We start from the raw sequence: 27,235 nt of genomic DNA on the forward strand, positions 1-27,235 counted from the left end.
GGGAGGAGAAATCCGACACGGCGGGCATGGAAGGGGGCCAACGGCAATGAGAGTGTGAAGCAGCAGGGGCCTGGGGGAAGCTGGCTGGGGAGGGGGAGGAGAAGTGAACAGATGTCCGTGAGGTGTGGGAGGAGTGCCTGATGCCGGATGGGGGTGGGAGAGCCTGGGAATGCGAGAGGCTGGGCTTGCATGCGATGCCTGGGGGAAGACGTCAATAATTCAATCGCAAAATTGAATGTTGTAACAAAAACAGACCAGGGTAGAATTACAGAAGGGATTAACACCCCCTCTGAAAATGGTAGGTGAGAAGGGGATGCTGCTTAATGAACATGACTGTACGATCTTGCATTAAGGTCAGAGCTTGGTGGAACTGACTGTAAAGTGAGCACACACACCAGAAATCACTACGGATGCAGATATGAAACAGATCAAGCTTAACAGGAAACGGCCAACACTGTGGAGGAATAATGAAAGAGTGCTTTTGTTGCAGTGGCTCAAGGCGGTGCTGACATTCTGTAACACATGCAACAGAATCAAAACACGCTTCTGAGATAAAAAAAATAATACAGGAAGATACAAATGTGTAAGGAATGACGAGGTGCCTGAATATTTAGATACAGCGCACTCAAACTTACCACATCACATGGTGGACATGATTTAGCAGTTTGGATCGATAACATCGGCCATGATGAGCAGATATGAGCATGTTATAAAGAGCACCACCCTGAAAGACGACCAAGTACCGAAACAGGCCTGCACAACGTGCTGAGGCCGAGTAAAATATAAACAAGAGTGGAAGGGTTGAGGAGAGCGAAAGTGAGCAAAGCAGAAGCCATGTGACGGAGCTGGGTTGTGTTGTTGGGACAGGCTCGGCAGTGCGGCAAGGCTGTGATTGCGTGGAGAGAGAGGGGAGGTGCTGGTGTGGGAGGGGGGAGGTGCTGGTATGGGAGGGGGAGGCTGTGATTGCGTGGAGAGAGAGGGGAGGTGCTGGTGTGGGAGGGGGGAGTTGCTGGTGTGGGAGGAGTGCTGCTAGGGGAGGAGAAGCCTGATGCCGGATGGGGGCGGGAGAGGCTGGGCTTGCATGCGATGCGCGTGCATGTTCACGTGAACTTCATGAAAACCGCGGGGCTGAAAGCCCTTTGGTTTGAAGATGTTTTCGCCACATGAATTCTCGCTCCGCTCGATGCGCTTGCGCACATCGATAGGTCGCGAGACCTAAAAATAAGACCATATATCCTTGTATTGACCTGCCCCCGCAATCGGTACCATACACGGTGGTCCAGACCAGAGTGCCTGAGCTGAATAACGACCAAAGGGAAACCTACTTAGAACTGAAAAATAAAGTAACTTTCTGGCTTAACACTAATAGACCTCTTCCACCCCATTTACATGCTGAAATTCTACATGGCAGGAGAGTAGCCTGGGTGGGCCACAAACCTAAAGATCTACCAGGCAATTGTATATTGGTCAACTTTAGGGATAGACGGGCTATGAGGTTTATCTGCAATTGGAGCGATTGCAGAGTTAATCATGGAATACAAACCCTAGATTTAAATTATTTCTATCTGCCCACATACACAAATCAAATAAAAATAAATCAATGGCAGCAATGGGGGCTATTCAACAGAGATGGAGATAGATTTAATATCCCTATGTTTAATCACTATGAAATATTGCAGGGTCTGGATGTAGTCGATTGACTTAAAACTGAGATCTGCCCTGTAAACTCGGGCCAAATTGTTGAAACTGTCACCCAGAACCGAATGTGCATGAAAGAAGGTGCAACTGAGAGTCAGATAAATACTGTGGTTAAGACAAACGATATTAATGGGAATAAAGAGGGAATGCAGATGGAGCCAACTGAAGAGCTAAACGCAGTGATAAATCCAGAGCCAAATTCTACTACAAGTTTGACTGGTGGCGAGATCCCTAGGGCCAGCTGGTCTTTCTTGTATTGGAACATTGCAGGCCTAAAATCAAAATTGGGGAATGATCACTGGGTTAACCTAGTATATATGTATGATTTTGTTAGCTTACAAGAAACGTGGTTGACTGTACCACTTCATGTGAGTGGATTTATAACTTTTTTTTCCCCAGCCATTGACTCTGTACACTGGAGGGCTAAGGGGGGCTTAACCACATATGTGTCCAATTTGTTTCATTGCTTGAAAAATGAGTTTCTTTTTAACAAATTGTATTATCACATAATCAGGATTACTATAGATAAAATGCACACATTGATTTTGGTAAATTTTTATAATAATATTCCTCCAGAGCTGACGGAAGACATTCTTATAACCTTATGTAAAGATATAAAATCGACGTTATGTGGGAGATTTAAAGACGTCTGTGTAATCTGGGGCGGGGATTTTAACTGTTTTGTATGCCAAAGCGGTAAGAGAGGAACCTGCGGCATAATGTTGGACAATGATGATAGTTTAAGCCATTTTGAACATACATAGGGGCCTATAATGATTGCGGTTTTTCTGCATCCTCCTGGCCGGCGGAAGCCACCGCCGGGCCGGAGGATGCAGAAAAACCGCAGCGGACCGACCAAAGACCCACCGCCACATTAGGATGGCTGGTGGGTCCTGGTTTCCGTCCACAGCTTTCCCGCCGCGGTTGGCTTACAACCGCGGCGGAAAAGCTCTAATATGGTGGCGGTGTCTCTCAGACACCGCCAGCCATATTAGGATGGGCTTTAAAAAATGCTTTTCCGTCGCAGGTTTTCCGCCGTGGAAAAGCATGTGGAACTTCACTGCGGGGGCCCGTTGCGGGCCCCCTGGGTGAAGGAGGGTGGGGGGTGCACATGGGGGGTACCTATGGTACCCCCCTGCATTTGTATGCAGAAATCGTCAGGCACCGCACGGTGCCTGCCGCTTTCTAAATACAAATGCAATGTATGCATTTTTACCATTGCAGCGGGTGCAGCTTGAAGCCGCACCCGCCGCAATGGTAAAAATAGAGGATGTGACTGCCAGGGTGGCGGTCACATCCTAATTGGACAGGAGGGAACTCCGCAGGCCATGCGGAGGTTCCCTCATCCTCTATGGTCGTGGACGGACTCAAGTCCGTCCGCGATCATAATGGGCCCCATAGTTTGGCGATCTTCTTAATATTATAATTTTTGGATGTGATATGGGTATTGTGAATAAAATGGTTAGACTTGATAACCCCTTTGTACCCACTTTTAATGGTAGAGGGGCAAACTCAACTATCAACTTTATATTGATGACGACCAGACACGGGAAAAAGACCCAAGCTTTTAATGTCTAGGATAATCCGTTGAGTGATCATTTCCCACTGAGCCTAGAAATTCTAGGGAAAGCAAAAGATCAGCACAAAAGTAATATCCTAAATCCGTGTGTGGATAACATTGCCATGGTTAGGAAAAATGGGTATGCTCTAAAATGGACCAGTGAGATTCCTGCAGTTTTCCTCCATAGATTGATTAGGATTTGCGAGCCCCAATTCCACACCTGTACAGATGAGAATAGTAATGATCTTGATTTTATTTTTAAAAAATTAGAAATTATTTCCCAAATAATGAACAGCCTATGGGTTGAATTGAAAAATTGTAAAAAGACTCAAACTGGCTGGTTTGACACCACTTGTACTAAGGCTTACTCTAAGCTAAAAAATGCCCTAAAAGCACATGATAAGGACCACACTATAATCAAAGCCCTCAGAATTGATTAGAAGAAGGCTTTGAAAAATAGAAAGAATACACTAAAAAAGGAAGCGTGGGAATCATGGTGCGAGGCATCTTTAAACAGAGACTCAGCAGCTTTTTGGCAAGTGGTAAATGCATCGCCAATTAGCGACAATGCTCCCGCCAGGATAGAAATAGCGATTACTGACAGGGAATGGGTGAACCAATATGCAGATTTGTATTCCATGATGACCTCTGAGGGTGATTCCTCTGTAATGGATAACATCATGGAGGACCCCCATTGTTCTTTGGTCACCCTTAACCCACCTATATCTGTAATAGAGGTGACCGCAAGTTTAAATGCTAGTATGGCAGGGAAAGCACCCGGACCCGACGGGGTACCAGCAGATTTATATAAATATAGTACTGATCTGTGGGCCCCACTTCTGACACAGCTTTTTACTGTTACTTCACGCATAGGCCTTCTATCGTCCTGGTGTGAGTCTATAATAGTGCCGATATACAAGAAAGGCGATAGATCTAGCTGTCACTGCTATCGCCCAATATCGCTCCTGGACTCCACAATTAAGATTTTTTGGCCGCATGATTTTAAACAGACTACAGACATGGGAGGAAGAAAATGCAATTATTACCGACCTCCAGTATGGTTTTAGAAAGGGATTGAGTACGATTGATCAGTGTCTTAACCTATATGCCCTTATTGAAAAATATACTAAAGTTAAGGATAGTTGTATGTTTTTAACCTTCGTTGATCTGAAGTCAGCATTTGACTGCGTCACTCATTGCAAATTATGGAGGGTCCTTGAGAACCTAGGAGTTGAGAAGTCAATAGTCCAATTTCTTAGGGAACTTTACTCGGGGCAAGAGCAAGAGTCAGGTATGGGAAAAACGGGGAATGTAGCGAAACTTTTGGAATTTCAAGGGGAGTACGACAAGGTTGTGTCCTTGCCCCTTTTCTCTTCGCACTATATATCAATGAGGTGGTGAGAAAATTTTTACAGGAGTGCAAGGACATGCCCCTGGTGGGCAAAAGACCAATCCCAGCGTTATTATACGCAGATGACGCTGTCCTCATGGCAAGAACACCAATGGCTATGCAAACCATAGTAACTTATTTACTGATTTTATGACCAAATTGGACTTAAGGATAAATTGTGCTAAGAACTTTAGCATGTATTGTGGTCATGGGGCAGCTAGAAAGAGAAGGACAATTTTTCTCTCCTCGAGTCCAGTTGACAGTACCTTAACTTTTCCGTACCTAGGGGTGTTATTCGACCATACCAGTCGATGGAATAATACAATTAAAACAAGAAGGTTATTATTTAGTAAATCAATAATGGCATTAAAAAATTTTAGTAAACGAATGGGTAGAAAACCAATTGGGGAGATGCTTGCAGTATACAGAGCGACCTGCGTAGCAACTGTCACATATGGTGCTGAACTGTGGGGGCATGCTAATCTGAGAACATTACAGGTGATGGAAAACTCCTTTATGAAATATCTTTTAACTGTCCCAGAAAGCGTATCTACATATGTTTGCCATACTGAACTTGGAGAACCATATTTAGAAGACACAATAAAGGTCGCTCCAGTTCTGTTATGGCATAGGGCCTGGACCACCGAAGAATGTAAATTAAACCGCTCCATCTTGAATGACGTGATGAGGGTAGACAATGGTGATAGGTTTGGCTGGTTAAGCTATGTTAGGAATTTTCTCACTGATCTAGATCTGGAAAATTATGTCATTGAACCCCTGTCTATGTTTGACATTTCTAGAACAGATCTCAAGGAAAAATGTATGAGCCATCTAGAAAAGCGTAGAAAAACTAACAAGATGGTGAAACAAACGGTGGTTGTTCATCAGTTGACAACAATTACAATAAAAATGCAGCCATATCTAAAGTTGCAAATCAGCGATCATGAGAGATTTCTTCTAACTCGTTTTAGATTAAACCTAATATTCAGGTCACTTAGCTCCCCAATATGAATGACTGGACACAAATTTTACCTAAATGCCCATGTGATGAAATTTCCGAACAATCAGACATCCATATCCTTTTCTTTTGCAAATGTTATTCGATCCCTAGACGGAGATGGATTATTCCTCTGTTAAAGACTATGAAATGAATTGTTGTCGTCCTGCCTTTTTGGCTGTTCAAAGTTTAGATAATATTTTAACTGTTGTATCTACTTCAACGTTTTTTAAAAATGTTTTTAGATCAAGAAAGTCTATTATATCCTGATTGGTGATGAAGTATTTGTATTTTATGATGAGATTCTGTAAACTGTGATTTTTTTTATTGTACTTTTATGGTTGTTCTATTTTAATAACCGAATAAAGATTTTGATGATGAACACCCATACCATTGACAGCAAGGTGATAAGACTGTTCACGTTTTAAACTTTTAAAAGGGCAGAGATGCAATTAGACAGTTCAACTGAACATCTGTAGAATGGCAGGTGTGTTTTGCCATACACTCTGAATGCCCACAATATGTGTCAGACTGTCCATTTTGGACGCCCATAAGGTTTCCCAAATAAGATCTGTCTATCACATGTGAACAATTATAAAAATGGCATAAATATGTTTACACTATCCTGTATGAACCCCTAAAATGGTACATGGGTTACTGAACCACTCATTCTGAGCAAACATAAGTGAGATGACCAAAGCATTCATATTTACCTTTTGCAACTTTTCAATCATTTCTTCGATGTTGACATCCGCTGTCTGAGACACTTTGCTTTCCATCTGAGTCAGCCACTCACATAGCTCTTTATTCTTTTCATTGAACACAGTCCAGGCATTGAGTCTATCTTCTAACTCCTGTTTCCGCAAAGACACCTGCAATAAGACCACAATTAACAGGAGCCAGGAAATTTAGACACATGTAATGACTGATCACATTGGCTGGGTATTTGAGTGTTCTGATTGGTTTCTGTGTCTGTGATTCAATCAACGTAGGGTTGGGACTAGGGTTAGGGTTATGATTTCTATTGGAAGTAGGGACAAGGGCTTCCTGTGCCATTGGTTGCTTGGACTTGGGGTGGGACGACTGGTAGGGCTAGGGCCTCTATTGTAAGCAGAGATTAGAGTTTTTGAACTGATTGGGTGCTTGGACTAGGGCTAAGATTGGCTGTAAGGTCCTGGTCTCCTACTGGTTCTAGATTTTAGGGCTAGTGTTGTGATTGGATAGTGTTAGGGCTAGGGTTCCCATTGGCTGAAGGGGTCACCTGATTACTAGGGCTATAAAAGACCAGGCATAGGGCGTCTCAACCCGGGTGTCGAGGACAAGGGCGGAGAGGACAAGGGCAGTTACCTGTTTGAGCCTGTTCGAGACTGACCAGGGCCAAAAATGCTGCCCAATATACAGACCTCCATTATGCATCTATAGTCTTTCAATGTACGTAAGGATCTATATATTTATCACTTTCTTCTAATTTAGCATTTCCAATGCACTTCCCTATTTCTCAGCCTATACTTCACTCAATATATCCTCTACATCCACTCTCTCATTTAACCCCAAACCACTACTATGATCCCCAAAATAACCCTTTCTAGACTCTCTCCTACTCTACCCCATCTCGCGTCATCTTACACCTCTTTTACTATACCGATCCCCCAAAACAAACCTTTGTAAAGTCTTCCCTCTTTTCTACCCCTCCCCAACCCTTCTCAATCCAAATAACTGACTAACATATCCACCACTAAAATTACTTTCATGTTTCACCATACTAATTCAACACTAATCCTGACAGGTTCCAGAGTAGAGTGCTACTTGCGCTTCAAAACCCCATCAGGGGTAGCAAGTGCTATATAAATACAAACCTCTTTCCCTTCCCTATCCCGCCACCTACCCTTCTCTACCCGAATAACTGAATAACATATCCACAACTAAAATTACTTCAGATTTTACTATACTCATTTTCAACACTAATCCTTTATGAGTTCCGGAGTGGCGTGCTACTTGCCAGAAAAGCGCTTCAACATCCATCAGGGGTAACAAGTGCTATATGAATGCAAACCTTCCTTACCCTTTTATCCCTCCACTATCCTTCTCACTCCAAATAACTGACTAATATCCACCGCTGAAATTACTTTCATATTTCACCATATTAATTCACCACTAATCCTTTATGGGCTTCCTGAATAGCATGTTTCAACACCCCATCAGGGCTAACAAGCGCTAAATAAATACAAACCTTTTTTTCCTCCTCTATCCTTCTGCTACCATTCCAAATCCAAATAATTGACTAACCTATCCACTACTTAAAATGTACTTGCATGTTTCACTATACTAATTCAACACTAATCCTCCGACACCTCGTAAGGGGTAGTAAGCGCTATATAAATGCAATTACAATACAATACAATACAATTTTAACAATTCTTTTTAAATATAGTTGGTTTTCTCCTATTAGAAAATCACGAGATAAATGTGTGCCTATTTCTTGGGATTCTTTTTTTCAGTACCCATCAGCCTCCAGTGATGCCCAGAGAGGTCATTCACCTGACCACCAGAGTGTCAGATCTTCCACTCCTGCTGCATTAAATCTCTAATAATGCTCTTGGAACACAGATCTGTAGATCCAAACCCTGAACAGTAGCCAGTGATTTCATGTGACCCCAAGCTAGTCTTCATCCTTTCTGTGAGATGACTCAGGCCTCCAGTGAATCAACTGATAGATAGCATGGCAGCACACAACTCATCGGCTTGTAGAATTATTTGTATAGGCTGGTGAGTTTTTCGCTGTTTACTCAGTACAACTAGGGGTAATGTTGGGGCAAATAAGGGCTGCTGCAGGTTTTCCTGACTGCATTTCCAGCAGTTCACTGCAATTTTTGATTAGCCTAGGTTGGGGGTGTGTCAGTATGCGTATGGCCAACAGGAGTGAGATCAACGTCTCTATCTGAGCCTTCTCTCCATTTCCCCCTATTTCTGTGACATTCAATTTTGCAAGCCACATAGCCAGCCATTGCACCTGAGCAGCTAAGTAGTACATTTTGAAATCCAGGGCCCTTATACCTCAGCTCGTATCAGGAGTTGTAGTAGATGCAGAGACACTCTAAGTCGTAATCTATCCCATATCAATCACTAAGGAGTACATTTAAGTCTCCAAACCAACTTTGAGGAATCCATGTCAGAAGGATTGCAAAATAGTAAAGTACTTGCCGGCACTGTCATTTTCGATAACGTGATCTGGGTAGTTTGAGTGTATGCCAAAAAGCAACACCTCCTGGTAGAGCCCACCGTGTACCTGCCAGACTCCTCTATCTCGTTGTCTGTGTCATTATAGTGGAGTTTAACCCACGTGTATTGGAGCATATGTGCCTCCCATCTAATGGCCAACCTCGTCACTGCAATTGGGGCCTGTTGTAATTCAGGGAATATCGGGAATGGGCAGGTTTCTCCCAGTTGTTACGTCATCCAGACACCATCCCCAGTTCCTCCAAAAGTCTGACGCACCAAGGAATCCCTGTGTTCACGTCTCAGAGATACAGAAGCATGTCATCTGCATAAAGCTAGATGCCATGATCCCTGTCTAGCAGGGGATTCACATTCCCGGGCCCTAAGTTCTTATCACACTGGGGGAAGGTTGAATCATCAATGCAAATAGCACTGGCGAAAGAGGACATCACTAATGTGTTGCCCTATGCACTGTGTATGCAGCTGATATACACTGACTGGTTGGAAATTCTTGCCAATGTATTAGTAGGCATGAGCGGATTTTGCGGATTGGCAATCCGCGAATTTGCGGATTTGCGAATTTGCGGATTTTTTTTTTTTAATGTTCGCACGGGTTTCTGCAAGTTCGCGAGGGTTTTGTACAATTTCGCAAATTGCGAAATTGTACAAAACGCGTGCGAACTTGCAGCAACCCGTGCGAACACAATTATATGAAGAGAAAGAAGCTCCTGGTCACAGGAACAGCACGGGGATTGCGCTCATGAAAGTCAAGGATGCAAAGGCCTATACCCAGCATCACAGCTGAATTTCCACAGTAGATTTGGGAAGAGGCACACCTGTCCAGCCTCGAAGACGCTCATGATTGTTTTTGTGCTAATGAATGAGTCACTGATTTTGAGCATCAACTAGTTCGAGGGACCATGCAAAGGCCGCCCTCTACCCAGCATCAAAGCTGATTTTTCACGGTAGATTTGGGAAGAGGCACACCTGTCTAGCCTCGAAGACGCTCATGATTGTTTTTGGGCTAATGAATGAGTCACTGAATTTGAGCATCAACTAGTTCGAGTGACCATGTGTGTGTTACTATGCAATCGCCCTGAAGGGCGCAGGGGTCCCTTGAGTGACCTGTGTAAGGCTGTAACTATTTTACAATGGCGCCAGCAAGCTGCCAGCGCCGTTGTAAAATAGTTACAAAGTTAGCTTGCACAGGAAGCACCTGCTTCGTTTTATCTAGTGGTTCCTGTGCAAGCTAACTTTGTAACTATTTTACAACGGCGCTGGCAGCTTGCTGGCGCCATTGTAAAATAGTTGCATGAGTGGGGGTTCAACTTTTGAACCCGTTACGCTCGCGGATTTTTTTTTTGCGGATTTTGCGGGAAATCCGCTAAATTCGCGGATTGCGGATTTCCCAAAAATCCGCAAAATCCGCGAGCGTAACGGATTTCCCACTCATGCCTATGTATTAGTGTATAGCAGTGTGACCTATCTTTCCCATCCTTCTCTCATGATCATGTAACTCACAACTGCCATAAACAACTCCGATTCATGGTGTCAAATGCTTTTTAGACATCATTTGAGAGTGTATTGACTCTTGAAAACTGCAAGGTTTAGGTTTCCTCAACAATCTGGTACATCTGCCTGATAATAAAGGATGTGTTACGCTTGAAGCCATTCTGGTCTTCATGAACTAAACTATGCAAATGGGGCTGCAGGTCGTTGGCCAACACTTTGCTGAGTATTTTATAGTTTGAATTTAACAAAGGAAGTGGTCTTTTAGAAACATCTCTAACAAATCCCTGTGGCGCTTTAGTATGGAAACATTTAAGGCATATCTTGCATTAGCCAGCAGAGAGCCATTCGTCCATGATTCCGTGTGTAAGGTAACTATTCTTAGTACTAATAGAACTGCGTAAGTCAGATAAAGTTCTGCAAGAATGGCATATGGGCCGGTGGCTTTGCCACTAGCCAGGTCCCTCATTGCCCCTCTTATTTCAGCCTCTGTTATTGGTCTGCCCAATGATTCCCTATCCACAGCTCATTTCTGTGGCAACGTTGCTTTGTGTAAAAACTCCTTGTGGATCTCTTCAGGGATTGGGTTCTGCTATATATAAAGATTTGGGTAATAATGGGAGAATACATCTGTAATTTCATGTTGGGTGTACACTATTGAATCCACTCTGTTTCTGATCTGTGTGATGGGGCATCCCGGACTCTCCAGCTGGATCTGCCATGAAAGGAGTTTCCCTGCTCTGTCCCACTTCTGATGAGTAGTGGTCAGATATTCCTGGTGAGTTTTGCAGTCTTTCTAATGCCACCACATGCTTTTCCTGTGCCTCCAGTGATTTAGGGCTAGCCTGGGGATAAACCAACATAGTCGTCTCAAGATGCAAATTTGGTCTTGCACTCAATTCCCTTTCCAGGCATCTCTTGACTCCCACCATTTGGCTCAGGCAGTAGCCAGGAACCACCACTTTAAAATCTTCCCATTCTATACTCGCCTGCACAGCTGTGTGCTGATTTAGTTGAAAGTATTCCCTGGTCAGAATAGTGGATTACTGTTTTGCTGTGCCACACACCGCGTATGCAAAAAGAAACTGGGCTGTTACATATACACCTTCCTCAACTTCCGCTCCCCCGGTCAAAGTGACAACAGCCATCTGTCCAATGAACTTTAACAAATAGAAATATAGTCTGGTCTCCATGCTTCCTACAGTCAAGAGTTCTGAGAAGGGGCTGCTCAGAACTTACATTTCTCTCCTGCCCACCTGTGTACTCCCAACATTTACCATACCAAAGGTTTATTGGAGTCAACTAGTTTTGTTGATCCTTCTCCACCATGTCGCCAAGCTCAAGCTTCTTTTTGTAATTTTACCTAAGTCCACATCAGTCTGGGTCCCATCTGTGTGTGTCTTCGATCACAGAAAAGTTTTCATAGGTCGCCTGCTTTCCTGGCTGTCAGTAGAGGGCTCTGCAAGTCTCCCTCTGCACCTTGTCCAGATCAGAGCTCTTCAGAGTCAGATCTGTTGTGTGACCACTCAAAAGATGATGCTGTGTGTGTGCCTCAACTGCCCACTCTTGCTCAGCTTGTCTTCTGGTAGGTCACTAGGCTCTTACGGTAGTGTGGTTCCTACAGAGTTGCTGCTTTTAAAGTTGGGTCTATCCAGTCCATATTTCCATTCCCACCATCTGCTGTTCCAGCCAATTCCATGGTTACATTTATTGTAAGGCTGGTACTCAAAGTATTCAGCTTTTCAGGTACAACATTGGCTGACTATTTAAACCATTTCTATAGCCAAAAATGTTTGTCTCATGAAGTCTTCAGAATACTTATCTGAGATCCTGCCAATTTTTAGCCCATGGATGTGTCAAGATTATGCTGCTAGATATTACAAGCTGATATAGAAACCAGTCCTCGGAGATTGATTATTTTAGACAATGTTTACACATGTGCTTTGTTGGGAGGCACTCATGAAATATAAGGTGTGTACAATATTGAACAATGGATCCAGCTCATACCAGTGTCTATGTTGCGGTAGCAACCAAAAACTGTGGCAAAAGACCAGTTTTAAGGTATTTCTCATTCATTTTGTTGTGTTCTCAGAAATAGTTCAAATTTATTGAAAAGCACATGATGCTTTGCCCTACTGGCCATTCTATCATGATTCTTCTGCACAACTTGGTTATGGCATGTCAAAGCGGTTTGTTTTGGTTGCAAATTCCAAGCAGGAACCTACCCTAGGTCTAGCTTCTATTAAAAGTTGCGACCCTTATCTCAAAAAGTATTTTGAAAGGTATGCAATATTGTAAATTTCATTCTTTGGTTCCTCTGGAGCCAATGTTGGGACTTCAAGATAGGCATGGAAGTTACGTGCTTATATTTCTCCAGATTGAGGCCCATCATGATATCTAGATCTTTCATTCTTGGAGGGTTCAGACCTGTTTCTAGACTAAGGCAATCTTGAAGCTTTCTATCCTTTATCAGGCCAAGTCACATAAATCAGTTCTACCTGGATGACGAATGAGATGAACAGACTCCAGATAGTCCTGTGTGTGTGGTTGTTTCTATTTCATTCAATATTTATCCTCACCACCTTCGTGTACTGCTTGAATCCACGCTGGTGATGTACTAACGTGCTTTATGCTTTCGATTTCTCATCTGAAAAGGCTTGTGAGCACTTAAAACCAGAACAAACCAATCGTGGGCGAAATGTAACTTTATTATGCCTAATTCACCTAATTTCAAGAATTTCTAATTACGCTTGCAAACGCAAATATTTCAAAATTTGACAGAGAGAATGCGTGAATAACATGAGTGGCCAGAACGCAAGCAGCTGTTTCTCGTGTCACTTGTGTTTTTTGTCCTATATTTGTTTTCAGGCAAAATGCGCCCTCGGACAATGCATCTTCTGCTAAAATACAGTGCTAAGTGGTGAATCCGCATTTGCGTAATTACACGTAATCTTCCAGAAATTTCACGCAATTCCACGAAAGTAAATTACATGAATTTTGCACACCCGTAGAATAGATGCTCATATCATGAACATATTTTAGTAATCTCCTAAACGGAACCATAATGCAGGAACTTGCATTCATGCCATCCTGCAATCCTCTCATCTGACCTCTACATACTTTCACGGCTTGATGCAGCCACGCGCAGATGGCAGGCCCGGACAGCATCTGTTGCATTATTTTCCATTAAGAGCCTTCCGATACACTTAAAGTACTCAATAATTTGGATGGACGAGAGAGAGAGAGAGAGAGAGATGTGGAAATAAATGGTCACTGTGAAAATGCTTTAATGCTCAAAAAGACAAATTAACTTATTGCTTTAGTTTTTCGAAAGACATGTCAGCAGACACACACATTTCTGGACTCTCCAAACCCTGGCGTAGAGCCCTGCGCCTTTGTGTTCAGCCTTCTGCCCTGCATGGGCACCTGCTAACAATGACAGCCTCGAACTGCTAATCCGCTTCAGTGAGCTCAGCATTAATGTGTTACTTCTTTGTGTATCTTTCACTACTACAGGCGCCTGTCTGCCTTTGTCATGTTCGCAACAGCTGTCCTTGGCTCACTGTGCTATTCTCTCCTAGCCAAGTAAAAAGAAAAAATATATGTACGGAAAGTTATTGGTTTGGTCTCATGAGGCACGTTTTTCAGGAAAGACCTCTGAACTTTCTGGTTTACAGCAAAAATTGCAAACAACTTACAGTCTTTTCATTTGTGAACACCACTTTGAAACAACAGAATTTACACTACGCAAAAAAATAAGTCGAATATAACTGGTAACAAACTTTTGCAAATTGAAGTTGTAGAACTGAAAATGGCAAAGTTAAGTAACTACATTTTGTCTACTAAATACTCTGATGCAATACAGCTGTGTGTATAGCGGAGCCGAGAATAACTCCAAGACGATTTTTGATAATGGTTAACAAAAAGAACTTCACAAAATGTGTTTTGCAGTCAGATGATTCCCTCAAGTTAGAGGTTTTTTGGAATAGCAAAATACTGCACAACGGTTTTTGAGAAATTACCCAAGAAATGTATCTACTTTAACTTGAGTTTGTTAAAAAATATTTTGACAGCTGGCTCCATGGATCTTGAAACCTGCTTTCACAATTATTTTTGTTGATTTAAATGCAGCAAACAATAAAAGGCACTTGGAACTACACATCCTCACTTCATGTATAAATCGTAAGATGACACACTTGGCTATCACAGGAACCAAATATTGAACAAAAAAACGTTACACTGTTAAACATCAAGGCCAAAATATGTAACCCACGGTGCCCATAACTTTGTATGTGTATGTGGGCAGCCTCTGTTCTCATAAACTGGTCTATCTACTATGGCACATCTGTCTATTCTCCCATTACCATTCATGCCCAGCAGGTGGCATGGTGACATCCGGTGTCTGCTATATCCCTGTAAGCAACTAGACATCCTAATCCATTCAGATGTCTTTTAAATGCCTGGGAAGCCCCTCTTCCTCTATTATCCTCACAGGAAAGTAGTAACTGATAATTGCTTTATCTCAGCCAAAGTTTCAGCAATAGAGGACCAGTAATTTGGTATTGCTGACTAGGTCCAGGTTGAGTGATAAAAGTCCCATTGGGAGGCCTGACAGCTTGGGAATGATGATGTGCCCTGATTGAGTGCGCCCGTGGAAAACTGCAGACCGCGTTTTATTCACGGAAGGAGAAGAGTTGCCGGACTCCATAGAAATAGAAGAGGAGCCTGTGGTCCGCTGCGAGAGGGCCCGAAACTGACAGGCCGTACCTGTGACAATCAGTCAGTGTCAGAAAATCGAGTCCCTGAGGTGCTTTTTTGACGCACAGTTAAGATTGGGAGAGCAGTGCTTTTTCACCCTTGTCCTGAGGAGGCCAAGATTCCTGGAGGCCGAAACGCGTCCGCATCAACATACCATTATGACAAGAGGAGTATTTGTAATATAGTATACCTGATTAAATTATTTGGCTGTACACAATCTTTTAACTTAGGTTCAGAACTTTTGAACTGATTGTGTGAATACACGACTTCCTCTTGAGTGTACCACCTGATCTTACAGGGGGACACCTCTTTGATTATGTATGACCGTTTGGGTGAAAATAAGAAAACAAAATGTATCAGTTTATTTCAGAATATTGTTTGCTGTTAGGATTCTTTGTCATTGTGAAGCAATGATGTGTGTGTATACATACGTGTATTTTGTATGACTACTAATATTGTACAGACATAAAAAAAGAGAATACTATTTTGAAGTACGGATTGCCATAAATACAATAGGTGATCTTGATGACTAGATGGCATGTGTTCGTTTTGGAAAAAAGTTAAAAATTAAGACTGAGAATTGTGTTCTCACTGTAGGGGGCATTTATAGTCCCTGTACGTGTAGCAAAGTCCGAAATTGATCCCTCCCCACCATCTTCTGTTCTTCGCAGCTTTGGGAATGATGGAGGGCCATCTTGCCAGTCACCAGGACCTTTCAGGAGCATAATATATCTTTATGCAGGTAATTGAATTGTATTAGCATAAGTTTGGTTGAAATCACCAATGTTTGTGCCACAATGTTAGTCTCCCTCCAGTCGTCTTTGTCTAGAGGTCGCATATCTGTTTCCTGTACAACTTCAAGGGTTGCTAGTCTATCTTGGTCATTATTAAGCAGGGTACAGTGTATTTGGTAGATTCATTTTCCTCCTTCAATGGAGTTCATCAATATTTCAATTCTATCTGGGTCTTGAAACTTAAATGGGGTACACAGAGGTTCACTGGAGAAGATTGCTTGCAATTTCCTGAAAAGCAGCCATCTTGGATTTGTAACTCAGAGTCTGGAGTTACTTTTATTTTAATATCGGTTTACAAATACAAATACTATGGTTAGCATAGTGTTGTTGTGTGATATATGTTGCCTTCACCAAACATGTCAAATGAGTGCTTCTCATGGTGTCCATACCAACAAAAATATTTCAAATTGCATTTTTGACTGAGATAGTCACAGATCCTAGTCCAGTTCTCATGATATCTAGTAACAGCGTGGATCCTGGACCTATCTGTGGCTTTTGACACCCTACTAAACACCTTTTACTTTCTCACCTAGTTGAATTTGGCCTCCACAACCGAGCCTTGGCTTGGATTTCATCCTTTCTCACATTCCACACTCGGGTAATCTTTTTGCCCCTTTCCACCAGTGGGGGCTCCTCTCATAAGACGGAGCAGGAAAAGAAAGGAAGAAATAAAATGATAACTAATGTTACTATCATTTTATTTTTGTCACTGGCTGCAGAAGCTTGCATGAGGGGAGGAGGGGTGCAACCCTCCTAATTGCGCAATGACTGGTCGTCCCTCTTGTGCTGCCCACGTCATGCACACTTTCCCCCTTCTGTAATGCAGCCCGCATGGAGAACATGCCCACCCCTACAGCTCCTGGCTGAGCGCCGTGTCATGTGCATTGCAGGGTTGTGATTGGCTAAGGGAGCTTGGCAGCCCTGGTGCTTCCTGCTTCCCGTTTCTCACAGGAAGAAGACGCAGGAGAGGCGGCGGCTGACGGCCAGCCGGCCAGGAGGTAAGTGACTTTTTATTTCTTAATAGTAATCCACCAATCACTTCTGCCTCACCCGCCGGACTGTTGCTGCCAGGAAACAGCCACGGCTGCTTTCAGCCCGACCATCAAAACCTTATCATGTGGAGTACCACAGGCTTCCTCATTAAGCCTCACACTGCTTAACATTTATGCCTCTCCAATGCCCTAAATGATCAATTACTGGGCTTAGCTCACACTGAATGCTAATGGTAGCCAGACCGTGCTCGGGCTTGAAGATAATCTGCAAAAGGACCACGTTCATTTTCGGGCTTGTCTTCCAAACTGGTTGAAAATCAATTCTGATTAAACTGAGGTTCTGACAGTAGGTGATCACTCCTCATCTCACCATCAGCCTGGAGGCATTCTTTTATTGGACCTGTTCCTAATCCCTCTAAAAAACGGTCCGTATTCGGGGAATTACTTTTGATTCAACTCTTCTGAGGCATAATTCATTACACTGTGGTAGCGCTTCGATGGTGCAACTTTACGAATCGCAATCACTTTACCTTGATGAACTACAACACAATGAGCATGATGGACTAACATTTCCGAAAAGTTCCGGGATTTAGAAATGAATGAGATGCACTTTAGCTCAGAAACAAGCCTGGCATTTAGATTGCTTTCAAAGGACTTCCCCTACATGGTACCAAAGTGCAAACTTTTAATCTGCTCAGAGGTTGTATTGTTGGCTTCTTTTGCCCTTCAGCTGAATTGACTGGTGCACAAAATGCCCATGTTGGCGCTAAAATGTTTTTCAGAATTGGAAGAAAAGAAAGGCCATCCAATAACAGAAGATAGTGAACAGTTGAGAAGGATACAATTATAACATTTCTCAAATACGCTGAAACACAAAGTATCACAATGCGGACTGTGCCTCCTAAAGGGGATACATTGGGAGGTTTGATTTAACCCGATGTCAGAACCTTGGCATTTGTGAGCTACAAAGAGGTCTGACAGTCTTCAATAACCAAGAGCACTGAAGAGGGGAATGGGAGATGTAGGTTGTGGGAGACAACATACGAAATACTTGTGCTAGATACAACATACCTATTGCTGGAGTTGGAGAATGAGTTATTGGGTGTCACAACTGACTGCAGACTGCTATTCAATGCCACAGAAAGGCCTCAGCCAACGCTCCATGGTCCATGTACATGGTACATTTGAAGGTGCTTCAATGTCTATGCCAATTTCCTGCCTCAAAAATGTGGGTGAGATCAGGCATTTAAGAGTGAAGTCAACGGAGAATGCACACTTTTTTTGGAAGGTGATGTAGTTATTCAACAGGGCTATCATTGATTAAAGTGTGAGCCTTGCCGTTCCTGTATTAAGACATATAAACTGGAGGTTATGGCCAAAAATGCGCACACACCACCGTTTTACATATTCAGTCAAAAGGTGAAAGAAAATGTAGAGCCGGTTCTTACTACTTATGCAATATTCATGGTAAGTCTGAAAATGCAAGAATAAAGAAGATGTGATTGTGAGAACGTGAGTGGGTTCAGGGCATCATTAAAATTCCTCTCCTGTGGCGCAATTTCTTTGATTTCAGAGGCAAGTGCAGTGGCGTTAAAGCGCCCTACATAAACATGTACGTGATGTTGAGCCATGTACAGCATTTCATGATTGTTATTACGGAGTCGTGAATTCTGAATTTGAAGGTATGCCCGAGTCACGCCACAATACTCGCTCACATAACTCCGAATTCGAAAGGCTTCTATCACGATAGATTTTTTGTAATCATAAATCTCCCTAAGGTTGCAAGTGTAAGGGGCAAAGGTCATGTTGTTTTATGATCTAGATGCCACTTGTGTTTATTTAATGCCTTCGAAGTCGTTTTTTACACCAGTTCAGGGCAGGCAGCCTGGGAGGGAGCGTTTGCCCAGAGCAGCTGCGACTGTTTATGTTGCAGTTGCGCAAGTGACCTCCAGCTAGCCAGCCCGAGGAATTCAAAAGCGGAGAGCTTCCGGAAACAAAGGCAGCTTTCCCAGCTCCGGACCTCCTGCGAGCCCGGGAACGGCCTCGCCGCAGGCCATTGCTAGGAGTTGGAGACAGCTCAACGGGGGTGTGACGCACACCTCTGCACCTCCCGTGGTGTGGGCAGGCCGTTCCTCCTCAGGGCGCAGACACTGGCGGCGAGTCACAGCCCCACAGTCACCACAACATGCGGACCCTGTTGTGCTGGAAGTTGGGGACGCTCTAGGCCGGCTTTAAACTCCGGGCTCTGGTGAAGTTGCACGTTTATGAGTTTGCATTTTTGTTTATGACGTGAGTGGCGATAATCTCATCGGCTCCTTTTTTTCTTTTCTATTTTCTTGCATATTTATATAGCGCGAACTCGACCCGAAGGAGCGCTTTACATGAGCACCGTATTTACATTACACATTCAGTACGGGTAGATTAAGTGATTTGCCCAGAATCACAAGATGTGGACGTGACCCCGAGGCTCGAACCCTGGTTTCCAGCACCAAATTCGGCAGTCTAGCCAACGGACCACGTCCTCTCTGCGTATTATGCTATTATGTCCTCGTCACGTTGGTGACGTCACTGTAATCCCCACACCACTTGAACTTGAGGGACTCTCACTGACCGGTTCACACTCTGACGAGGACGTTTGCAATACGTATACCTGAAACGCGCACTGCATGTCAGATTCCCTTTAAGAGGTCTATACATCGCCGCGAGCTGCCTCACCTGACCACAAACGTCTCCCGTAGATAGACAGAACAATACAATAAAGAGAGTGGGAAGTGTTTCACCAAACAAGAGACCTCAGAAACAATTGTATAAAAGTGGCCTGTGGTATTTTCGCGCTGTGCCATCCACCAGAAAACCATTTTACAATCACAACAAGAAAGTTAGCCGGGGCCTGGATTCATGCCACCCCTCCCCCGCCCACCCCTCGACAGAGCCACCCGGGCAGCCGGCAGAGCGGCGACTCACCCTCAAGCAGAGCTCTTCCCACTGCACGTGCAAGTGCTCGACCTGCTCCTTCAGCACCAGCACGTCCTCGGCCACCATGCACTGGCTCAGGTCCGTCTTCATGTCGCCCACGTCCCCCAGGCTCTGCGTCCAGCCCGCCAGCGACTGCCCCAGGTCCTGCATCAAAGAGGAAGAACATGCAACACGTTCAGCTCCGAGCTCTTTCCAGACCGGTGGCTTAATCCCTTTACAATGGGGGAGGGTGAAGGGGAGAGGGAAGGAGAGGGCCGGCCGGGGGGCGGGCAGAGTATGCACACACACACACGCATGCACGCAACTTAAAAGATAACACGAGGGAAACAACTTAACAGTATTTAACGCGCTTATTTTAGGCCCTTTCTGTGTTGTTTTTAATCTGTCTCAATTAACTTGTACGGCAGGTTTAAAGCAGAAAGGTCAGAAACGGCGTGCAGAGTTTTCGGTTCATTTGTACTGTAATGCTGACCCATGGACCAGTCAAACCGCAGGGCAGTGCCCCCTCTCCGCATCAAAGCGTTAAAGGCAGGGCTCGAGTCGGGGTACCACGCGGGTGGACAGCGTCCCCCCCACTTATTTTACCAGGAGCTCGATAACTGGAGCAAATGGAGCCACACATTCACTCTTTGGCCTCTCTGGGGCGAGATCGGAGCTCATTCAGAACGCGCTGGCCTCTCTGATGCAATTGCATCTAAGGGGGGAGCGAGGGAAGGCAATGAGTCTGATGGTGCAAGCCACCTTTCGTGACGTCACTTCCACCTTTCGTGACGCCACTTCCTGTCGTGGCATCAGTGTCCCCCAACTTCTTTTTTTTTAGGACTTGTGCCCTGGTTAAAGGCATCACAAACAGTGCTTTAAACGGGCAGCTGCTGTCCGGAACTGAGTATCTACACCTCTTGAATTTGAAAGGGTCTCAGCATTGCTGCAATACATTTAATGGGAGACCATCTGCACCGCTGTATTTCCATATAAAGCACTGATCACAATGCTGTACAGCTCAGAGTGGATAGCACTGTGCTTAAACACTTTGCTGTAGAAATGACAAAAGACTTTGTCCCTTTCTATCTCACTAAAATGGCCAATTCAATGCTTAAAGACTTTGACAGAAAGGCAGACATTTAAGGTTAGCAGATTTAGAGTGTCACTGGTGTTGAGGGTGCTCTGTACAGGAGCTGCTTTCCACCTAAACTTGAGAACTACCTAGAGTTCTCTGCTTCTTTTTCTCAATATAAAAGAGGGCTCGGAGCAGGGGAAATACAGAAGAGGCCAGGCACCTGTCCTAAGAAACCATCGCAGACGCATCTGTCCCTCCAACATATTGACAACGGGGTGATGGGGCCGGGGTGGTTTGAGGAAAATATGGTAACAAGCAGAACTGACTCCTTCAGATTACAACGGTACCAACACATTGGAATCTTTCTAGTTTTTAATCGACAGCACAGCCCAGCAGCACCATCTGTGATTGACAAAATTCACTATAGCATAGACAAAACTATTATTTACTGCTTGCCTGAGTAATAGGAATAGAGCGAACCAGATTTTACAAACTCAAGTTTTGTACCCGGTCAAAACAGTGAAGCAGTAACCAGGAGATGGCCTGAAAAAAGTGGTGGGACCGTAATACACAGCTGCATATACATAAATGCTCCCCACCCCACATCCATGTTTTTGCGTTGCACATATTTACCCTGCTTTCTAAATTCATGGTTGCGGCCAGTTTTTTCCCCACATAGGCAGCATCAGCCTTTCAACCCCACACTTGAAGGAAGCCTAGGAAGTAGTTGAGAAGGGAGTGCTCCATGTCTTTGTCTGGGTTCTCAAGCTCTATTTATATTATACCTATTGAGCAGACATTTACTTGACCCTGCGAGTTCATTCTCTGTAGCCTGTTGCTTCTTCTATACACCATGGCCTGTTTTGCTTCCATCCCTCCCGTCCTTCATGTTTCTTTCTCCCACCAGCACCCTCCTCTTTAGTAGATTCTCCTCCCCACACCCCGCAGTGCTATGCTACCCTACCCATACCCCCTGTGCTGCCCCCCTCACCCATGCCCTCCATGTTGCTCCCCTCGACCTGCTCTTAAAGAAAAAAATCTCAAATTTTTCTCTTTTTATTTGATGAGCCAACTCAGAGCAGCAAATTAAAGTAGAAAAGAGAGGCTGTGTCGTGTACTTTTTATTCTTCTTTAACCATGCTGCTCAGCATTGGGTATGTTCTACAGCATGGATAAAAATCATGACATGGCCAATAGGTATCAAAGGCTAGACATACTGGCTTTGACGGTGCTTGTTTAACTCTATTCATAGCACATCAGAGCATCTTTCAGCCCATTGCAGAAACATTCTAATTTCTGAGGCTTCAAGGCAGTGATCGAAGAATCAACGGTGGGCAAGTTCTATGCAGGCAGTTAGGATTCCTAAAGGCGCACTCATCCCATTTGCGGTGTGGTGTGCAGGGCCACATTTAATGTGAACGGAACAGCATACAATGATTTTGCACTTATATTTTTGTATTTACAGAATAAGAACTGGACCACACACATTTTGATTTTTATGAAACCAGAAATATGGTTTGCAAAATTCCTTTACTGATTTTCCGTTGAGCTGCAGGAAATGTGGTTGACATACAGTGGGCTTATAGTCTGCCCATTGCTTAATATTTGTTAGCTTCAGCATCTCTCTCATTTGTCTTGCTCCTAATTGTCACAGCATCTGGGCGTCATGTCCTCTTCTTGTGCTTGGCCCTCCCCTGGTGCATGGACCAAGTCCTTGTGTCATTCACTTGCCCTGGTTTTGGAGCTACTTTTTTCTTTGTGTTCCAGCATTCCATATGAGTGCTTGTGTTTTAAGAATGTCTCTATATACCCATCCATGTTGTTTATTTTCCCTTCCAACCGTCCCCCTTCTATGTTACTTCTTTTTCCTCCCACCCCCTACCCTGTACTCTGCACCACTGCAGTCTACTGTATGCCACTGCGCTCTACTCTGCATCACTATACTCTATGCCACTGCCCTCTATGCCACTGCACTTAACACCAGTCGACTCTGCGCCACTGCATTCTATGCTACTCTCCTCTGCACAACTCTTCTCTATGCCACTGCACTCTATTCTGCATGACTCTAAGCCATTGCACTTTATGGCACTCTGCGCCACTGCTATCTACTGTACTCTTCTCTGCACTACTCTACGCCACTACATTCTACCCCACTGTACTCTCCTCTGCATCACTCTATTCTACGTCACTGCATTCAACGCTGCTACATTCTACTCTGCACCAGTGCACTCTAAGCCACTCCACTATACTCTGCACCATTGTATCCTATGCCACTCCACTGTGCATAACTTTACTCTATGCTATTGCACTCCACCCTACATCACTGCTCTGTATGCCACTCTAATCAGCGCCACCCTTCTTTATGTCACTGCACTCCAAGCCACTGTAGTTGTTGTCACACTACTCCGGACCACTGTACCCCATTGCATTTACACCACTCTACTCTAAACCACTGCACTTTACGCCCTTGCACTCTAAGCCAGTCCACACTACTCTACGCCATTCCACTTTACTCTGTAACTCTACGCCACTCCACTCAGTGGCCCTCTAAGCCACTCTTCCCCACTCCACAGAATGTCACTCTAATCTATGCCACTCTACTCTACTTATGCCACTGTAGCCTATTCCACTTTACTGTACCTCACTCTAATCTATGTCACTCTACTCCACTCCACCCTACACCACCCTGGTCTACTACACTCTACTCTATGACAATCCACTCCCAACATTTGCTCTCTACATCTCTCTACTCTCTGCCACTCTATACCGGCCACTTAACTCTACTCTATACCACTCAACATCACTCTATTTTACGCCACTTCACTCTACTCTGCGTCACTCTATGTCCTTCCAAGCCTCTTTACGCCATGCCACTTCACTCTACTCCACGCTACTGTACAAAATGGTAAAAGACATTGTCAAAGCCAAAAGCTGTCACGTAGGCGAAATCTATTGGCTTTGCCAATGCTTGTTTAAATTGTAAAAAATTCACGTAACATTCTTAAGTTTATCTCATTGAATAGAGGACATTTGTTTACACAATTTACCATTGTAACGGAAGAACAAATGAGCTAAAGACTGAGTAGTGTGCCTTGTATTAGAAGAGGTAGTGGTCTTACTTCAAATATGGCACTGGAGGACTTTATGTCTCTACAATCCTTTCTTAAATCCTTCCTGAAATTTGCCTATCGGAATTGTTTCCCAAGCTATGCAGTGCACATTTTTACTGGTAATGTTCGTTTTCTACTGCACATACTATAAATAATAAAACCATTCCTGATCCAGCAATATGGGCAAATAAAACCTATATTCCACTAGCTCCCTCCTCTTTCTCAAACTATATCTTTAGACTAGAGCCACACTGTAAAACATAATGAGCATATTGCAAATGTGTTTGCCAGGCAGCATATTGTCTTTAGAAATATCGGCAGCAATACATACTATGTCCTAAATATAATCTATAAAAATATCATCACATAGGGGGTAAACTTTCTATTATTAGGTTTTCAGGTGTAATATTTTCATAAACACTATTTAGGGCATGGGTGTAAATATTGTATTATAAACTCTTATGGGTGTTTTGCGAATACAAATATTTAGGAAATTTGTTTATGTGAGATGACATTCTGACAACAATATTCTGGTAACATGCCCATACACTAACGGTAATGCCAACCACCGAGTGTCAAATAGGTTTTTACTTTCTTAAATCTCAGGAAGATATTTAACGCTACGGTTGCTTCATGTATAAATGCTCATTCACTCCTTAATTGTCATGGATAAAACCGTCTATAACATTCCTTGGGATAATGTCGCTATTATACAAAAAACAAGCAAACAAACCCTGCCAATGCGGTCTGTACTCTTCGTGAATGCCACGAGGCCCTATTTCATGAATGACTCGTTTTGCTAGTTCTGGCTTTTTAGCCCTGAGCGTTTTGGCAGATTGAGTGTTTAATCCCACACTTCTAACTAAAATGGAACCTACTTCTCATATGCAAAATTCTATTGATAAAAAAAGCCAGGTGCCACTCCTGCTTTGCTGTTCCCTCCTGCTTTGAATCCTGGACCCTCTTTTCTGGTGGTGGCAGTAAATACATTTGAGTGGCAAAAGCGAGTGAAAAAAAGACAGCTGGAAAAATCAGGGTCCTGGATTTATGATATTAGATTAGTAAAATCTCTTTAGTATCAGGACGCCAAAGGACTCATTAGTCAGACTTAAACAACATAATGCTCCTGATAAAATTATGGGGGTTGTCATCACCATTTATCTTCACTCTTAATTCACGATTTTACAATCCAGAGAGGTTATGCTTCCTCTTGCAGGTACAGTTTTTCAGGACATTTTAGAACAAGCATTGGCAAAGACTAAAAGTTTTGCCTTGGCAAGTTTGCACATTTGCATTTTCTTCAAGTAAATGAAATAGAAGTTAAATGAATAAAAGTAAAAAAAAAATGCTGCATATCTTTCCAAAGAAAAAAAGATAAAAAAGTACCGCTGCAGTGCTTGGTGCACCCGCTTGGCCCACCCTGGCAACGAAGCGGACTATTGTTTAGGTGGATGTGCTCATAAAAAATGCCTTCACATAACGTGCAGTGCAGCCAATAGCTCATGCTGTCTTGGGTAGAAGTAAAAAGCAAAATGTGAATAACACGTGAAAAGGGCTAACCCAAAGCGTGTCTGTGTGTGTGAATGTATGTATTTTTTAGGTCTCGCGACCTATCGATGCGCGCAAGCGCATCGAGCGTAGCGAGAATTCATGTGGCGAAAACATCTTCAAACCAAAGGGCTTTCAGCCCCGCGGTTTTCATGCAGTGCCCGTGTACATGCACGCGCATCGCATGCAAGCCCAGCCCAGTCCTCTCCTCATTCACGCCCACCCACCAGGCTCTCCCGCCCCCATCAGGCTTCTCTCCCAATCCGCCTGCCTCCCCTCGCGCATTCACGCCTCCCACCAGGCTTTCCCGCCCCCATCAGGCTTCTCTCCCAATCCGCCTGCCTCCCCTCGCGCATTCACGCCTCCCACCAGGCTTTCCCGCCCCCATCAGGCTTCTCTCCCAATCCGCCTGCCTCCCCTCGCGCATTCACGCCTCCCACCAGGCTTTCCCGCCCCCATCCGGCTTCCCTCGTAATATGCCTGCCTCCCTTCGCTCGCATTCCCGCCCCAGGCTCTCCCGAAACTTTACTTTTTTCACTGCTGGCCGGCCCATCTACTTTTGCACGGCTTTCGTTTTCCGCTTGTTAGGGTTTGCTGCAAAGCATGGCTTTACATCGCTCTCCATCAGAGCCTCCTCTCCGCCCCCTTCCCTGCTGCTGCTCGCATCGCACTCCCTCCTCCCTGACAAATTTCAAATGGTATCGCCAATTCCCTAGCTCTATTCAGGCTTTGCAATACCTCCCACCCGTAAGAGAACAGAGAAGTACAAGACCATACCATATGTATAAATCCGCTTTCGGGGCCTGCAGCGTGTGCAGCTGGCTGGTCAAGGAGCATAACTAACATTCAAAGCATGTGGAGTAAGATAGGTTTGGTGCATGAAATTATATTGCAACAATTTGAAACGGGCATTGGAGCTGACTGTCCGTACTCCCTCATGCACCCTTATCCATTCCCCAGCTGTTAGAGAGCCCCCCATGATTTCCTACCATTTGGCCTGCACGTGGAGTGTTGTCGACAATGAATCATCACGGAGCGCCCTATCATTGCGGGAGATCAGTCTAAAGCCATGAGCCATATCTAGTCGTGTTGCCAGGGTGTTGGAGTGGGGTGGCGCGTCGGCTACAGCTCACGAGTTGTGGTTGATATTTTGACATATTGGAGTTATTTCCCCGTACCCAATTGAAAGGATTCTATGGCCTCATCTCTTGTAATAAACTTGCCCTCCAGGATAAAGGCCCCCCATAGTATGAACCCCCCGTCCTTCGAAACGGGCATTGGAGCTGACTGTCCGTACTCCCTCATGCACCCTTATCCATTCCCCAGCTGTTAGAGAGCCCCCCATGATTTCCTACCATTTGGCCTGCACGTGGAGTGTTGTCGACAATGAATCATCACGGAGCGCCCTCGCCCCAGGCTCTCCCGAAACTTTACTTTTTTCACTGCTGGCCGGCCCATCTACTTTTGCACGGCTTTCGTTTTCCGCTTGTTAGGGTTTGCTGCAAAGCATGGCTTTACCTCGCTCTCCATCAGAGCCTCCTCTCCGCCCCCTTCCCTGCTGCTGCTCGCATCGCACTCCCTCCTCCCCCCTCCCTGACAAATTTCAAATGGTATTGCCAATTCCCTAGC

General features: G+C 44.3%; 1 protein-coding gene across 1 annotated transcript in view; it reads right to left on the bottom strand.

The window, feature by feature from the left end:
* Positions 1 to 27,235, bottom strand: part of SYNE2 (spectrin repeat containing nuclear envelope protein 2) — a 1,750,628-nt gene that overhangs the window by 163,251 nt on the left and 1,560,142 nt on the right. Inside the window, exons 136-137 of the mRNA XM_086937933.1 lie at positions 19,880 to 20,035; positions 6,360 to 6,518 (exon numbers count right to left, since the gene is read on the bottom strand). Coding sequence (XP_086794059.1) covers positions 6,360 to 6,518; positions 19,880 to 20,035 — 315 coding nt within the window. The remainder of the gene's footprint in view (positions 1 to 6,359; positions 6,519 to 19,879; positions 20,036 to 27,235) is intronic.

Source organism: Lissotriton vulgaris, chromosome 9, assembly GCF_964263255.1.
Source record: "Lissotriton vulgaris chromosome 9, aLisVul1.2, whole genome shotgun sequence".
NCBI lineage: Eukaryota > Metazoa > Chordata > Amphibia > Caudata > Salamandridae > Lissotriton > Lissotriton vulgaris.